At 45.0% G+C, this 17199-nt stretch overlaps 1 protein-coding gene across 4 annotated transcripts in view; it reads left to right on the top strand.

The window, feature by feature from the left end:
- The window catches only part of prx (periaxin), a 28677-nt gene extending 12003 nt beyond the window's left edge, over positions 1-16674 (top strand). The window contains exons 2-7 of one of the 4 annotated variants that reach the window (XM_088911841.1): positions 3538-3593; positions 3974-4087; positions 4597-4722; positions 5149-5308; positions 6804-6997; positions 7529-16674. In XM_088911841.1, the coding sequence (XP_088767967.1) occupies positions 4690-4722; positions 5149-5308; positions 6804-6997; positions 7529-15352 (8211 nt within the window). In that variant the 5' untranslated portion in view covers positions 3538-3593; positions 3974-4087; positions 4597-4689 and the 3' untranslated portion in view covers positions 15353-16674. Of the gene's footprint in view, positions 1-374; positions 4088-4596; positions 4723-5148; positions 5309-6803; positions 6998-7528 lie in introns of those variants that run through there. The other 3 variants (XM_088911843.1, XM_088911840.1, XM_088911842.1) reach the window with 3 other exon arrangements.
- Positions 16675-17199: the final 525 nt, after the last annotated feature.

Genomic DNA, 17199 nt, shown 5'->3' with positions numbered 1-17199 from the left:
GATGTTATTTTATCTTGAATGATGGGTATGCTGTAAAACAACTACGTACGGTTATTGTTACTGTTAAAAGCAAATACAAAGAGCATTAAAAAGCAGGTGTTTTTTCACAGCTGTGTGGGGTTTTTTTTGTTGGGGGGGGGGGGGGGGGGTGAAACTGGGTTGTGCACTGATTGTGGACCCCACACACAGTGAGCACTGGGAGAGCCCCATGATGCAGGATGGCCGGCAGTCTGCGTTAGAACTCTGCCCTGCACTGGAATGGCGCTCTTTCTATATAAAGAAAGTGGGTTCAGCTATTTGGAAAATCCCCCCACCCCACCCCCCCAGAGCAGCCCCACCCCCCTTTACCCTCATGCCCCAGATGGCCAGCTGCTCCTCTCACTCTCAGAATAAAAGAAGTCCAGATTCCTACACACAACTCTGTGAAAGTTTTTTTTTAATCGTCTCCAGAACTTGGCGCTCCGTCCAGCTTGGGTTCTGCATTGGGGCTCTGGATGCCAAGTCCTCCTGCCTACTGTAGCTGCATCAAAGACGTTCTTCGTTTGGGCCCCAGAATTTCACAGTAGCCTCCTATTATTAGGGGTGACGGGAGCCCGTAGCTGAAGCAACAGCAGTAAAGGGCGTGTCAGTGTCTTCCCTTGGAAGAAGCACAAAGATCCTCTCCTGCTAGCATGAGTGATTTGGGCATGGGGAATACGTGCAGAGCATAACACCAAGCACCAGAGGGAGCAGCCACAAACAAAGCAGTACCTGCTAGCCCCGTCACTTGTTTCCCAAAAGAAGGAATCAAGATGGGAATTTGTCTTTGGAAAGCACGGCTGCTGTTTGGGTTCTGATAGGTGCATGCGCTTTAAAATAGTCAGGTTGTGTCAATTAGCCAGGCATGAGAGGGGAATCACCTGAAGGGATGTGGCTCTGCAGAGCTGAGTGCAGGAAAGCAGTGAAGACAGCGTCTGTGCTGCAGTATTTTGCTTTTCTGTGCTTGTTAGTGGCCATCTAAATGATCTTAACTGCTGTCACCTTTATTGGTTTTGGGAGTTTGTCAACATGCTCTGAAGTTGTGATCTACACTCTGCATAGGTTGCATATTGGAAATCCTGGGCATGTATTTGGAAATCGTGTGCATTTTGATGTTTTCATTCCAGGCACTCTCCTCTGTTTTTTTTTTATTCTTGGCTGTGCAATAGTCATGAGATGCTGCCTCATTGACTATCACCGTAAAGGGTCACTTCAGGAGTTTTTGCCTCATATGGAGGCGCTCAAATAGAATGGACTTGATTCTTGATGGACTCAGTTTTAAGTTGAGTTTTCTGTGGGTCAGGGCTGATGATGTCACAGGCATGAGCTGTATTAGTTCTGCATTCACAGGGGCATTTGGCAGTGGTGTGCAGACCTAATAGGGACATTGGCAAAAGTCATAAAAGAGTTAATGTGTTTAATCTGCCAAAGGGTTTGTGTGTCTGTGAGATTTATGTCTTCTGAATTGCCAGTTCCTCCACACTACTACGATGACTTGGACTTAGTCCTGCCCTAAAACACCATCTCACTCAAATCAGACCTTTGCTACAAACAGCCCCCTTGCGTTGATTGAAAACGTTCAGGTGTTGTTCGGCTTCTCAGGCAGCGCTGTTTGTCGTCTGTGCCAGCTTCCCGTGATCCAGCTGGGACATCCGATACAATCTTCATTGGAATGGTAAACATGCTGATATGAAACACCCTGAAATTCCCCCGTGCCTTATAGAAATCAGAGCTCTACAGCACCAGAGGGCGTGGATCCTGAAACTCAGGGTGGAGCTTAATAGGACTTTGAAGGAGCGTGGAAGGATCTACCCAGACATGTCGTTGAATCTGATACTTTGGCTTCCTTCAAGAAATGGCTGGAACAGATCCTTGGATCAAACAGGCTAGATGGACTGAATGGCTCTCTCTTGTTTGTTCTGAAGGATTTGTTTTTTATATATATTTTTATATAATACCACAATAATGTCAAAATAACTGCAATCATAACACTTGTAACCTTATGCCTGGATTTTCTGTGCATCCCAGCGGTTACTCAAAGCATCTGTAAAAAGTTGTTGGTTCACAACTTTTGTTAACAATATGTCGTTGTGATTCTGACATAATGCGTGGACTGCAGGCAGCTACAAACTCAGTTTGTGTAAATAAACAGGCGAGAAAGGAAAGTCATCCAGGTGCTGGAGGTGGGGGCTGCATGGGAAAGAGAATTGTAATTCTGTTATTGGGCTGTAAACTGAACACTGCCAGGGGAAACTGACAGAGAAAGAAAATGGAGAGAAAAACCTTTTCTTCCTCTCATGCTGCTGTATTCCGTCTAATCTTCAGCTGAAATAAAGGTCTGCTGATCGCTTCACCTCTGTAGCCTGGGCTCTGATTCTTTACCCTGTTTCCTGAAGAGAGGTTACCCTCACCCATCTGCCTTCAGCTCTAATACTTTCTCAGGTGTGTAATACTATAGAGAATCCTGCCTTATTCGTTTATTTAAGAAGCCTTTTCTTGGAGACGATAATAGAATGACACACAACACAAAACAGAGAAGACACAAAACCCTTTGTATCAGGGTAGCTTAGCCTGTGGTGTGTCATCCAGGGCCTGATTCAGATGCTCATGCAGAAGCCTGTTCATCTCACCTAGGAGGCAGAGTAGTGCTGTGAAAACATTGGACATGTGTCTCGTCATTGTCATCACCTCTCCCCATAAACATGAACGGATTCTCTCAGTGGGCAGGTGATACATGTTTGGACCCGAGGAGCAGGAGAATAACATGACATCACTATCCCTGGCCAAAACCATTCTCATTCTAAATCCTGTTGAAAACTGGGGAAAATGTCCAGTTCGGACCTGTGCACCTTCACCCCTCATCACAACTTGAGCTGAAGGCAAACGAATTGTGAAGAACGGGGTTGAGATCAGGGTACAATTTCAAAACCTGGAAGAATACATGTGTTTTGTTCAAGTTGTCATGGCAGAAGCCTGAAAACTCAGTTGCAGTTGTTATTCCTAATATTTTGACCACTCAGTGTATGAGTACTTCAGTGTGTCTTGGGTAAATCACCAACCTGTTTTCCCGCCCTTCTGTAAGCACTGGTGTTCGGTGATGCTGACTTGCGCTATTTGGGGAGGATTTTTGGAGTCGCGTTATAGAGCGTCTGGCATTTGCTGGCTCTGATCAGGGACATCTGAGCCTCTCTGGACGCGCTGACATATCTAAGGCCCCTGCGAGATGGGTGGAATACCAGTGCAAATGCAACAGAGTGTGCTTCTGACCAAGAAGTCGCGTTTCCAGCCTGATTACCCTGCTGTACAATCACGTGCCCTGGTCCCATTGTTCCAGAGCTGTTGAAGTGACAGTCGTTGCATCCTTGGGCAGGTCCTTTGTTAAACCACACCACTCCAAATCTTTTACCCTGCCTGATGTCTTGTCTCTTGGTCCCCTGTCCTGCCCTTGTGGCACATGGGAAGAATCCTGTTGCACTTCATCCTAGTGCCCAATACTAACCTGTTCTTTTGTGTCTCCAGGCTCTGACAGAGAATTGGAAGAAAGTCATGTTTTCTTCCACGAAAGAGAATCAACAGTGAGTGGACACCAAAACTTTTATTTTCCCCTTTTCTTTTGGCTTTACTTCTCTATTTTTGGTTCTCTTTCTCTCTTACTTTCCCCGCCAAGAACTGTAGGTCACTCTCCTGTGCACCCTCAGTGAAGGCTCTTAATGCTGCAGATCAGCTTTCCAACAATGGCGCTCATTCGTTCCTTGACTGCCTCGACACTGTTTCAAAGCATTAAGCCTCTTTTTAGCATTAGGTGGCTTTGAGACGCATTCATCTTAATGTAGTACAAAAACAGTCATATTTTGTAAAAATAAACAAATTAAATAAAAAAAACCTCAGAAGGATGCTGCAGCTTTCACGTTAACCAGTGCAGATACTGCCCTGCTGCCCTGTGTTTTCTACCCAGGCTGGTGAGGTAAGGAGTAAAGAGCAAGCTGCCCCCTCACAGAGGCCTCCCACTGCCGCGCCCCCTGCTCACCCTCTCCTGTCTGCCGAGGAGCCGGAGACCCCAGAGAGAGTGGTGAGTCAAGGCTGTGATCACCGTGCTGCCAGTCACCTCAGCTGAAACTCTGTGTGCCCAGCTTCTGGGTGACATTTGGTTTGTCATAGCTAGGGCGTCCTACATCCCTGTGTTTAAAGCCGTTTCAGAGCTGAAAATGATTCCAAAAGATCCTCCCACCCATCTGTTTTTCTAGCTGCTTTGTCCAGTACGGGGTTGTGGGGGTGCAGGATCCTAGCCCCACAAGCAAGGGACGCAAGGCGGGGTACACCCTGGATGGGACGCCAGTGCATCACGGGACGCACACAGTCACAGACGCGCACATATTCATACCTGGGCCAGTTTTCCCAGATACCAATTAACCCACCAGCATGTCATTGAACTGTTGGAGAAAACCGGAGAACCCGGAGGAAACCCACGTCAGCACTGGGGGAACACACAAACTCCACACATACAGAACCCCAGGTCCAATACTGAGCCAGCGCTCCAGCGCTGCGTCACTGTGACTTTCTCTGTTGACTCTGCTGTAGGTTCAGAAGGAGAAACTCCATGCAGAGTTGAAGCAGGTTTTGAGTTTGAAAAGAAGTCTTCTCAAAGAAACGTCACATCTGTCCCTACAAAGCATGGATCCTCCTGTCCAGATCAACGTGACACAGGTAATGATCTGATGTGGGCATTTCCTCACCTCTTACAGCATTCTGAGTGCCAGTCTGAAGAACTCTTCCCTAAACATTCAATGACACACAATTCCAAAGAAAAGAAACCTTATTAGTTTGTCAAGTTTATCAAGCATCAATAATTGCACGTCTCTCAAATGTTTGGTTTTTTTTTTTCAAATGATCAAAAATCTCTGCTGTACCATTCAAATGCCCACACTTTTGGAAAAGGTATAACTTACCAAAAACAAAAAACTATGTTAAACAATTCCGGTGCATGATATTAAACCCATTCTAGCCTGGGATCACTGTGTGAAGTACATTATTGGCGGACGTCATCCACAGTATGTGGGGAAGTGATAGTTGCTCCTGACCCTGGCCAGCCACCTTCTGCCTTGTTGACCAGCTGCTGTACTTGTTGCCCAGGAGGAAGTGGCTCGCTCAGAGCTGGTGGAGGTTGTCGTGGAGACAGAGGCCGAGGCTGGCGCCAGTGGGTTCAGTGTTGCAGGAGGAGGGGAGCAGGGCATTTTTGTCAAGAATGTGCTCAAGGACTCACCGGCAGCAAAATCCCTCAGCCTCCAGAAAGGTCAGATTTTTGCTTTATTTCTCATCTCAGATTGACGTGACATCAATCTCCAATGAGTGACTGTGACAGTCCACTTTTTAATTGTGAGAGCAAACAGGTACGCTGTAGATGCCTTCTGTATGGGAATCCTGAGAGTCATGAAGGCCAGTGCTCTCTTGCTGGGCATCAGTTGCAGTAGCCTGAGCTGTCACTAGCCCTGACCTGACCCTGTACTGCAGTGGGCTTACAGACACTGATTCCTTGTGATTGCAGTTTTGAAGCTGTAAGTATGGGGGGAGCCAGGAAGGGAGACTCCCACCAACAGACTTGTTTGTTTCCATCACGGGATCTTAAACAATACAAACTGCACTAGATTTCAGGCCTTCAGGGGCTACAGTACAAAAGAGTTTATAGACAGGGCTTCTTATAAGCGGTCCACAAGTATACTCGCAGACATTTTATGAAATGCATAACGAACAGAAAATAGTTCTCTTCATTACCACATTTTCCCCTGCCGTAGGTCCACAATCACCAAAAACTCACACCAGGGCCAGTTTCCCCAGAAGTCAATTAACCTTCCTTGTGGGAGGAAACAGGAGCACACAGAAGAAACCTACACAAACACAGGGAGAACATACAAATTCCATGCAGACAGTACCCCAGACATCGAACCCACGCCCCCATTGTTGAGAGGCATCAGTGCAAACCCCTGCTCCGTCGTGCAGCATTCACGAACTGGATGCCAAAAATGATCTGAATTCCTGTTTATGTCCCTTTAAACCTGAGCTACTTGATTTGTGCCATTTTGATACTAAAACTTTGATTCAAACAGCTCTCCGAATGCTAAATTAATCCTGGAAATGATCAGTTTGATTAAAAAGTTGGTTCACAAAACAAAGCAAATGGCTTCAGAGAAGTGCATTACATTTAAAAGTGTCTTTCTGTAATCTTTTTTTCCTGAGTATCTATAATAAACAAATCCACCGAGGGAACAGGACTAAATTTAACTGACCTTTACTGAATCACTGTCTTGCTGTGCATAATATGACATTTGCTTATGTCATTGCTGGCCCCTTTGAACTGGAAAGCACTTCTTTGGGCTTTATTTTTTCAAATCTGCTTGCAATTTTACTGTATGTGGTTTTGACATTTGAGTTACATTGCATATGGTGAAGTTCTTCGGAAAAAAAAGATGTTTTCCAGATTTGTCTGGCAAGTTGAATATGAAAGGAGTTGTGTTATGTTTTATTTCTTGTTTTGTGTTTTTTGTTTGATTTTAAGTTTTATGCTTAAAATCAAGAGAAAAACTATCTGCTTAAATGATTTAGATCTCCCTTATTTAAATACCTCAGTGTTGACGATATGGATTACTTGAAATGAGGATAATTTGGTGAGGAGGTGGCCTTGCAGATGACCTCTTTGGCATGTGCTTACGTAGAGGACAGTCATATGATGATATCAGTCACAAGGTTACGGCTTGACGGCTCAGCTTTTCTCGTTACCCCTTTCCTCACAGGAGACCAGCTGCTGAGTGCCAGGGTGTACTTTGACAATGTCAAGTACGAGGATGCTTTGAAGATCCTGCAGTGTGCAGAACCCTACAAGGTGTCCTTCTTCCTAAAGAGGACAGTTCCAAGCTCTGATGTCAATGTCTCCCCCGGCTCTGTAAGCCTGGATGTTAAAGGACCAAAAGCCAAGATGCCCAAAATGGTAAAGGACCCTTCCCCTGGTGGTCATTTTTCTTATATCAGGACACTGTAGAATAGATCATTGCAAGCTGACCATCATTCCTTGCAGGTCAATCAGGATGCAACACCCCTGCATATAGACAGAGGTGAAATATACAATAGTGTGCATATGTATTAGAACACCTGTTAGTAATTTTGACATATTGCTCAAATGAAATCAAGCCATTGGAACTGACAATCCCGGGGAACTGTGACAAAATACATTTTTATGTAATTTAATTTATCACAGAAATTGGAACCAACATAACTTAACATCCATGAGATGGATGTTATTTTTAATAAAAACGATTTCTAACACTTTATTTTGAATACAATATTTAGATATAATTTGCAAGTTATAAACATACATAGAAATAATACGTTGAAGGTTTTTACTCTATGCATTCACATAGGAATAAGATGCTATTTAAAACGCAGGACTCCGATGCACTGTACTGTACTATGTATTGTGTGAATTTTCACTCTAAGCAAAGGTATATCTTTGGATTTTCAGAGGGTCAAGAGTGTCAAACCCCTGAAGACAAAGAAAAGGATGGGCAGGTTCAGCCTGAGGAAGAGCAAGAAAGGCAAACTTCCAGCTGGGACAGAGTTCAAGATGGAGGGATCACCGGCCAAGCTGGAGCTGAGCCCAGTGGATGTTGAGTTTGCCTTCCCAAAGTTCTCCAGGCTCCGAAAGGGGGGAAAGGCATCAGCAGAGGGGGGAATGAAATTCATGGGCTCAGGTGCACCGGGAGGCGTGGCGATCACAGGCCGAAAGAAAAAGAGGATCAAGTTTCCGAGAATGAAAGTAAAGGACCCTGCAGGAGCTCGAGGAGATGTGAGCATAGAAACACAGAAACCAGAGGGAGAGCTTGCCATCACTTTACCGGAGGGCAAAGCAGACTTTGGTGGCCCCGAGGCCAAGCTTAAAGCCAAAGGGAAATCCCCAAAGTTTGGCATCTCCTTTCCAAAAACTAAAAAGGCCAAAGTGGAAGTTAGCCCACCTGAAGGAACCGTGGATGTGAAGCCACCAGAGGCCAGATTCAAACCCCCATCGGTGGAGTTCGATTTCGGTCTTCCCCTGGGGAAAAAGGAAGTGAGTTTGCCAGAACAGGAGATTACAGAAAAAGAAGGGCATAAATTCAAGCCACCCAGAGTGGAACTGGGCATTGGTTTGCCCTCAGGAAAGGCAGACATTACGGTTCCCCAACCAGAAGTTCATGTGAAGGGTCCCAAGGTGGATATCAAAGGAGGCCCTGAAAGAGAAGAAGGCACGCTGAAAGCGGAGGGCTTTAAAGTCAAGATGCCCAAGGTTGGCATCTCCACAAAAACAGAAGGAGTGGATGTTCCTTCAGCCAAGGGTGAACTTGGTGTTGAAGGTCCAGAAGGCAAATTAAAGACACCCAAATTAAAACTCCCTCAGATAGAGCTTTCCCTGCCTTCAGGTGAGTTTGAAGGAGCTGGAGCAGAACTGAGCATCGAGGCCCCAGAAGGAAAGCATAAGGGTGGTCTGAAAATGCCATCAATAGATATTGCAGCACCCAAAGTGGACATTGATTTTAGTCTATCAAAGGGCAAAGGAGAGGGTGAAGGTGAGCTGAGTGCTGAGGGCACTGTTGATGAAGGCATGAAGGTTAAAATGCCCAAAGTGACGCTCCCAAAATTTGGAGTCTTTAAGGGTGACATGGAGGCTCAGGTGTCTCCTCCAAAAGTGGAAGGAGAGATCAAAGGCCCCAAAGCAGAGGTTGAAGTAGTGGACATTGATGCTAAGGGCCTGAAGATGAAGATGCCATCTGTTGGTATTTCTTTGCCAAAAATAAAAGTAGAGGGCGCTGGACCTGAAGGAGGCATGAGAGTTGCAGAGGAAGGTGGCGAGGGAAAGATGAAACTGCCTGGCATCAAAATGCCATCCATTGACCTTTCAGTTCCCATTCCTGATGTAGATCTGCACCTGCCAAAGGGCAAAGGGGCTGCCGAGGTAGAAATGAAGGGTGACCTTGATGCAGGAAGCCGAGGCAGCAGGGAAGGTCTGGATATAAAGCTGAAAATGCCAAAGATATCTCTGCCAAAATTTGGTGCCTCTGGGAAATTGACAGAGCCAGATGCTGATGTACATATCTCTGGTCCTAAAGTCGATGTGAAGGGCCCAGGAGCAGATGTTAAAATACGAGATATTGAAGTAGAGGGTCCTGATGTTAAAGGTGCAAGGATAAGCATGCCAAAAGTAGACATCTCTCTACCGAAAATCAAGGTGCCTGATGCAGAATTAGATGTTCATGGAATGGAAACTGAAGGCCTTTCCTTAAAAGGCCCCAAAATATCTATGCCATCAGTTGATATCTCCCTACCAAAGATGAAATTGCAAGAGGTAGATTTGAAGACTCAGGGTATTGAGATAGGGGGCCCCAAAATAGGCATGCCAAAAGTGGATATTTCACTTCCCAAAATGAAATCTCCAGAGGCAGACATCAAAGTAGAAGGACCTGGTGCCAAAGGGGCAAAGATAGGCATGCCGAAAGTGGACATTTCTCTTCCAAAAATGAAGTTGCCAGAAGCTGATATTGAAGTAGAAGGACCTGGAGCTAAAGGGGCAAAGATAGGCATGCCGAAAGTGGACATTTCTCTTCCAAAAATGAAGTTGTCAGAAGCTGATATTGAAGTAGAAGGGCCTGGAGCTAAAGGGGCAAAGATAGGCATGCCGAAAGTGGATATTTCTCTTCCAAAAATGAAGTTGCCAGAAGCTGATATTGAAGTAGAAGGACCTGGAGCTAAAGGGGCAAAGATAGGCATGCCGAAAGTGGACATTTCTCTTCCAAAAATGAAGTTGCCAGAAGCTGATATTGAAGTCGAAGGACCTGGAGCTAAAGGGGCAAAGATAGGCATGCCGAAAGTGGATATTTCTCTTCCAAAAATGAAGTTCCCAGAAGCTGATATTGAAGTAGAAGGACCTGGAGCTAAAGGGGCAAAGATAGGCATGCCAAAAGTGGACATTTCTCTTCCAAAAATGAAGTTGCCAGAAGCTGATATTGAAGTAGAAGGACCTGGAGCTAAAGGGGCAAAGATAGGCATGCCGAAAGTGGATATTTCTCTTCCAAAAATGAAGTTGCCAGAAGCTGATATTGAAGTAGAAGGACCTAGAGCTAAAGGGGCAAAGATAAGCATGCCAACAGTGGATGTTTCACTGCCGAAAATGAAGTTGCCAAAAGCTGATATTGAAGTAGAAGGACCCGGAGCTAAAGGGGCAAAGATAGGAATGCCAAAAGTGGATATTTCTCTTCCAAAAATGAAGTTCCCAGAAGCTGATATTGAAGTAGAAGGACCTGGAGCTAAAGGGGCAAAGATAGGCATGCCGAAAGTGGACATTTCTCTTCCAAAAATGAAGTTGCCAGAAGCTGATATTGAAGTAGAAGGACCTGGAGCTAAAGGAGCAAAGATAGGCATGCCAAAGGTGGATATTTCTCTTCCAAAAATGAAGTTGCCAGAAGCTGATATTGAAGTAGAAGGACCTGGAGCTAAAGGAGCAAAGATAGGCATGCCGAAAGTGGACATTTCTCTTCCAAAAATGAAGTTGCCAGAAGCTGATATTGAAGTAGAAGGACCTGGAGCTAAAGGAGCAAAGATAGGCATGCCAAAAGTGGATATTTCTCTTCCAAAAATGAAGTTCCCAGAAGCTGAGTTAGACATAAAAGGAAAAGAAATGGAAGGCCCAGACAGAAAGGGTCTAAAGATGGGTATGCCTAAATTTGACATTTCCCTCCCTAAAATTAAATCAAAAGAGATGGAATATGATGTCCAAGGAATGGAAATAGAAGGCCCTTCTGTTAAAGGGCCAAAAATATCTGTGCCAAAAGTCGACATTTCCTTGCCTAAGGTGGATGTGCAAGGACCTGAAATTGAAGGGTCAAAAATATCAGCACCAAAAGTTGATATATCCTTACCAAAAATAAAGCTTCCTGAGGGAGAAGTGCCTTCAGTCAAAATGCCAAGTGTTGACATTGATATGCCAAAGATTGACCTTGATCTGAGCCTTCCAAAGGTTAGAGGAAAAGACACAACTTTGGAGCATGGTATCAGTGCTCCAGAGCCATCCGGAGGCTTTGACATGCCTGATGTTCATCTCAAGATGCCCAAAATCCCAATGCCAAAGTTTGGAGTCAAAGGCAAAGAAGGGGAGATGGGGGCTGATCTTGAGCTTAAAGGAGATATAAAGACACCCAAAGGCAAGATTGATGTTAGCCATCCAGAAATAGAGGCCAGTACCAAACTGCCAAAAGGCAAACTGGACATTAAAGGTCCTGAATTTGAGTCTGTGGACACAGATGCGAAACTGAAACTGCCTACAGTCAAAGTCCCAAAACTTGATATTTCTGCGCCTAAACTACCAGATATTGACTTAAATATCAAAATGCCAAAGGGTGCAGCTGAAGGAACTGGTGGTGTGGAAATGAGTGGCCAAGGACCAGAGGTGAGTGCCAGAGGTCCAAATGTTGAGATTAAAATGCCGAAAATCCCCACATTTGGAAAAGGAAAAGGGGAGGCTGAAGTCAAGGCTCCAGAACTTGACATAGAAGCTCCAGACTTGCACTTCAAAGGGCCTAACATTAAAATGCCCAAGATTGGCATCTCTTTTCCCAAAGGCAAGCCTGGAGAAGATGGCATTGAAGGTGAAACAGGCATCTCTCCACCCACTGTAAAGACAGACACTATTACACCTGAAGCAAAGGTTAAGGTTCCAAAAATAAAACTTAAAACCAAGGGGACTGATGTAGACATTGGCACTTCTGATCCGAGCCTCAAGCTGCCAACTGTAAATCTTCCGACGGTGGACATCTCAGCACCCAAAATTGACCTGGATTTCGGCTTGTCCAGAGCCAAAGCTGAAGACAAGGAGCAAATTGAATTGCTCAAGGCCGAAGGTGATAGGCCTTCTTCGGGAGCAAGCTTTGAGGTTCCGGACGTTTCTCTGAAAATGCCAAAGTTTTCTCTTCCCAAGATTGGGGGGAAATCAAAGCATGGTGATCTGGAATTAGAGGGACGGGGTTCGAAAACTGAAATCAGAGTAACCCCCCCAAAAATAGACATAGAGGGCAGAGCACCATCAGAAGAGTCAGATGCCGATGGAAAACTAAAAGGCAAGATGAAGATGCCTAAAATCAAGATGCCTTCTTTTGGGATGTCCTGGAAAGAGGGAGAAGTTGGCATTAGTGGCCCAGAGGTTGAAGCCAAAGTCAAGAAAGGAAAAGTGGATATCACAGGGCCTGAAATTGACATTGAAGGCCCTGGTGGCAAAGGGAAGATGCCCAAATTAAAATTACCCAAATTTAAAATATCATCCCCTAAAGGCAAGCTCCCAGAGGGAGAAGCTGAGGTGAAACTAAGGGATGAAGTGAGTGGAAAAGGTGGTGTCCAAGCACCAGATGTCACCATCAAAATGCCCAAGTTCTCCATGCCTAAGTTTGGGTCCAAGGAGGGCAACCTTGATGTGAGTCCGCCAGATGCAGACATGGAGGCCAAAGGCAGAATCAAAATGCCATCCCTGGTAATCTCCCTCCCAGCTGCAAAGCAACGAGAAGGTGAAGTATTGTTACCTAAAGCTGAAGTAGATGTAACAGAAGAAGACATCAAGGGTTATGAAGGGCATTTGAAAATCCCAAAAATGCCAACACTTGACATTTCAGCCCCCAAAATCGAACTGGATGTAGGTTTGCCTAAAGCCAAAGCTAATGCTTCCCTTGACTCTGACCCAGGTTTGAAGGCGGAAGGTGATGGCAGCTTTGAGGGAACTGATTTCAAGTTAAAAATGCCAAAGGTGAGTTTGCCATCATTTGGTATCTCTGGATCCAAAGAGAACGACATTGATGTTAGTGGATCAAAACCAGATGTAGGTGCCTCCCAACGAGTTAATATAAAAGGATCCAAGGCTGAACTCTCCAAACCCAAGATCTCTGCAGTTGCTCCAGACATGGACATTGAGGGAGATGAAGGCAAATTGAAGATGCCAAAGATAAAAATGCCCAAGGTGGACATATCTGTACCAAAAGGTAAATTGGGAGATGTTGACATGTCTCTTGGTGAGGGTGGGGTTGACAAATTAAACATTGAAGGAGATACAGGTGAGGGGAAATTTAAAATGCCTTCTTTTGGGATGCCGAAGTTTTCCTCCCCTACCGTGAAAGCTCCGGATCTTGATCTGGAACTCAGCGTAGGGAAACACAAGCATGAGACTGAAATCACTGGTCCAGAGGTGGATGTTAAGGGGAAAAAAATTGAAGTATCTGGCCCGGTTATAGATACAGAGTCATCTGAGTTTAAAATCAAAATGCCTAAAATTAAAATGCCAAAAATAGGAATTTCGGGTCCATATTTAGAAGGGGCAGATATGGAGTTAGATACTGGTGTACCGAAAGCTGATAAGGGAAAGGGAAAGATAAAGATTGAGGCTCCAAAAGGAAACAAGGATATAAAGAAAACAGAAACTGAAGAAGAAGGGGCAGAAGGTAAATTCAAAATAAAAATGCCAAAATTTGGGATCAAGGGCACAACAGAGCATCCTGATCTTGAAGCTGATGCTGCTGGTGAGGGAGGGGATGCCAAGTTCAAAATGCCCACAATTTCCCTTCCAGGTGTAGGTTTTTCTGTTGGTAAAGAGGGAGGCATCGATGCTTTGGATATACCAGAGGCAGAAGGGAGCAGTAAAACAGGAAAGTTCAAAATTCCTGATGTCGAAATTTCAGGACCGAAGATCAAAGGGCATATGGACACTGACACTACAGGTGCCAACGCTGACCTCAGTACCCCAGAGGACAAAGAACGCATCAAGTTGCAAATGCCAAAAATTACACTGCCCTCAGTTGGGTTCTCGGACACAAAAGACAAAAGTGCTTCCACAGAGTTGATTGCCCCAGAGGCTGATGCAGAGGGCAAAATAAAAGGGCCAAAATTCGAAATAAAGGCTCCAAAGATTGAGATTAAAGTCCCAGATTTGGACATCAGAGCCCCAGAAGTGCAAGGAAAGGGTCCCCTGCTGGAGTCTGAGGATCTAGAAACTGATAAGGACAGGAAAGCCAAAGCCAAAAAAGCAAAGTTTGGAATTGCTCTGCCTTCCATCTCCCAGCCTGAAACAGCAGTGAAAATGTCCACACCAGGCACTAAAGAGAAAGGGCCTGATGTGAAATTGAAAGCAGGCACCAAACCTTCTGAGTCTACAGACACTGTCGGAGACTATGAAGGCCCCAAGATGCCCAAAGTCAAGAAAGCAGTGTTTGTTTTTGCAAAGCCCAAAACCAATGGGTCAGACGCCTCAGAGGGAGAATCGAGCTCGACTGAAGCCAAAATGAAAGTGCCCAAGATCAAGATGAAGCCTTCCTTTGGGAAATCCCGCCCCAAGGGAAAAAAAGGAGACGAAGTGAACGTAGAAGGTGAGGATGAGGAGGAAGAAGAAGGGAAATCAAAGGGGGGCAAACTGAAAATGCCCAAGGTCACCTTCTCTCCGGGAAAAACCGGCTCCTTTGATGTCACTTTGAATGGATCTGGCTCTGCTGGGTCCAAGAAAGGAGAGAGGTCGGGTCCTCAGGTCAACGGAGAGAGTGATCTTACATTCCAGAACGGATCCCAGGAAGACAGAGCAAAATTTGGAAAGATGAAACTACCGAAGGTGGAGTTCTCCTCTCCGTACTCCAAAGGGATGAGCGGGGAAGGGGACGCTGAAATGAGCATGAAGCTGGTCAAATCGGAAGACTCTTCGGGTATGGAGGGAGACGGCAAAGGAGCGAAGTACAAGTCTCCCAAAATTACCTTCCCAGGCTTCAAAAGGAAGCCAGGCAAAGAGGACGTGGAGGAGAAGGCAGGTGCGTTGGTGTCTTCCAAAGCCCGGACTGAAATGGTCTTGCTAGAGCCGGACCAAAGGGAGGCTTCCGAATCCCCCAAGCCTAAAGTCTCCATCGGATTTGTCTCGGGGAGAGGCCGAGGGGACCCAAAGAGCGCGGCAGCGACCGGCAGTGACCCAGCTCTCAAAACGGGGGCAGAAGGCAGCGTGGACAGCAAGGACAAGTCTCCCCGATTCAAGATCCCCAAGTTCTCTATAAGCCCCCGATCGACAGGAATCCTCCACATCACGGAGGGAGGTTCTCCGCAGGGCAGCAGGGACTCTCTGCAGCGCTCCGAAGAGGAGGAACGATCTTCTCGCTTCAAGATCCAAATGCCAAGGATAGGGTTCTCTACCCAGCATGCTTCAGAGGAGCCGGTAGTGACAACCAAGGAGGGTAACGTGGTTGTTGTCACAAAAACATCAAAACACACATCAACAGAGTCAGGGACTGAGAAATCCACTACCATTTAATAAATTACAGACAACCATGGGACTATATGTACAAGATAGAGCAGTGAGAGGCTTCTTCGTCACTCATCTCAGTGTTTAAAAATAAGTGACCACTTCATTTTGTTGTTTTTATTTTTTCTCTGTTTTCCTTTTATTTCTAATATTTGAGCTTTTTAGTAGTTCAGGCCATGAATGTTGATGTCATTAAAAAACAGAAATATTCTGTAACCTTTGTTTTTGTACAAAGTCATGTCCCCCATGACATGTCCCCCACATGCATTGTGTATAACCTTTAAAAAAAAGAAAGAATTGGTTGTAATGTAACAAACTCAAAGCAAAATATTGTAATTCCAAATTTATGCTGACATTTATTTAAAAATGTTTTTTTTATAATGCAATTGGATTAACTTTAAAGGGGGGATGGGCAGCTGTGGCACTAACAAATACAGGAAAGCAGTGGTGTCTTAACTGATTTGCTAGCACAAGGGATAGAACATTAGATTAGAAAGAAAAAAAATACTGGGTCTTTGTTGATCTAATGCTACAGATAGATGTGAGCTTCTTAAAGCAGTGTGCAAAGGGTAGTTTGCCTTCTTTGTGTTTTTATATATTTATGATACTATTGAGAACGGCATTTCTTTTCATATTCCAAGAGATTGCGTGTTATGAGTTGAAGTGTAAATGAAATTTACTGACTGCTACAGTGCTTTGTATTAAGAAAGTACTGATATGGTTTTGTCACAGAGATAGCACTACAGTGTAATGTCATGTGGTCCTGTTGTCACCCTGGACACTGTGCCTTGGATAAGACAAACTGGGCTCCTTTTCCAGGTTTATTCAATGGGAACTGAAAGCAGTGACGAAACTGGCCTTAGAAAGGTTCAGCGCAGGGTCAAAAGAGTTATTCCGTGGCACAGCAAAGTGAGTGCACACTTAAACTGCAGAAAAGCAATGCAGAGTGGTGTTGAGAGAGTCACAGGTGTGTAGTGGTGCTATTGAAATGTGTCACTAAAGAGCAGGCATGTGCAGATTCACCACAGGAAGCGTCTGCATGGGAATTGACCATCTTGTCTGAGGAATACAAAGAGCTCATACTGCACTGGAGATTAGTGATACCACTTGACAGTATATGTACAGAGAGAGAGTTTCAAATGTTTGGTTTATTGACAGATGAAGCTGCATGAGTCTTTTGGAGCCCTTTGAAACTTTTGCTTTTCCTTTCTTTTTTTTTTTACAAATAGAACCTAACATCAAGCTACGTGTAATATATGCTCTGGCTTGAGGAGGGACTGTTTCCGAAGAATGCAATGTCATATTAATTAAAACAATACCTTAACTTCTTACTTGTGTTATCGCTCTCCATTCTGTGTGTATCCTGTAATTTTCCAGGTGTGAAAGCTTTTACTGGTCAGGGTCTCCCAGGTAGGCTAAACAGGACGTTTGCCTGCTGTGATGGGTTTTCCCAGTTAACAGGGCCGACTAGAGCTTTCCGGCATTTATCCTCAGCCTCTCGCCGAATAGCCACACCTGGGATTTGTCAGAGTTGCTGGGAACTCTGTGGGGTCGTCACTGAGATCTGTGTTGCTCCTCCAAGTGTTGCTGGCCGCCCTGCGCTGACGCTGCGAGTCCCAATGTGTCGACGAAGGTGGCTCAGCTGGTGACTCTGTATGCAAGAGGTTATAAAGAAAAGAACAGCCAACCAGGACCACAGTGTGAATGAAAGTACTTCAGCTGCAAAAACTGCTTTAAGACAAGAAACTGGACTTCCAAATTAGGCCTAAAATCTAGGTTTTCTGTATGTTTTCAAGCTCTAAGCAGCTCTGCTCCTGACTCAGTTCAATTTTAGCCAGACCAGCTCATTCCTTCTG

The sequence above is a fragment of the Atractosteus spatula genome, chromosome 3, assembly GCF_055471065.1.
Source record: "Atractosteus spatula isolate fAtrSpa1 chromosome 3, fAtrSpa1.hap1, whole genome shotgun sequence".
Lineage (NCBI taxonomy): Eukaryota > Metazoa > Chordata > Actinopteri > Semionotiformes > Lepisosteidae > Atractosteus > Atractosteus spatula.
This window is presented reverse-complemented; position numbering and strand designations above follow the sequence as displayed.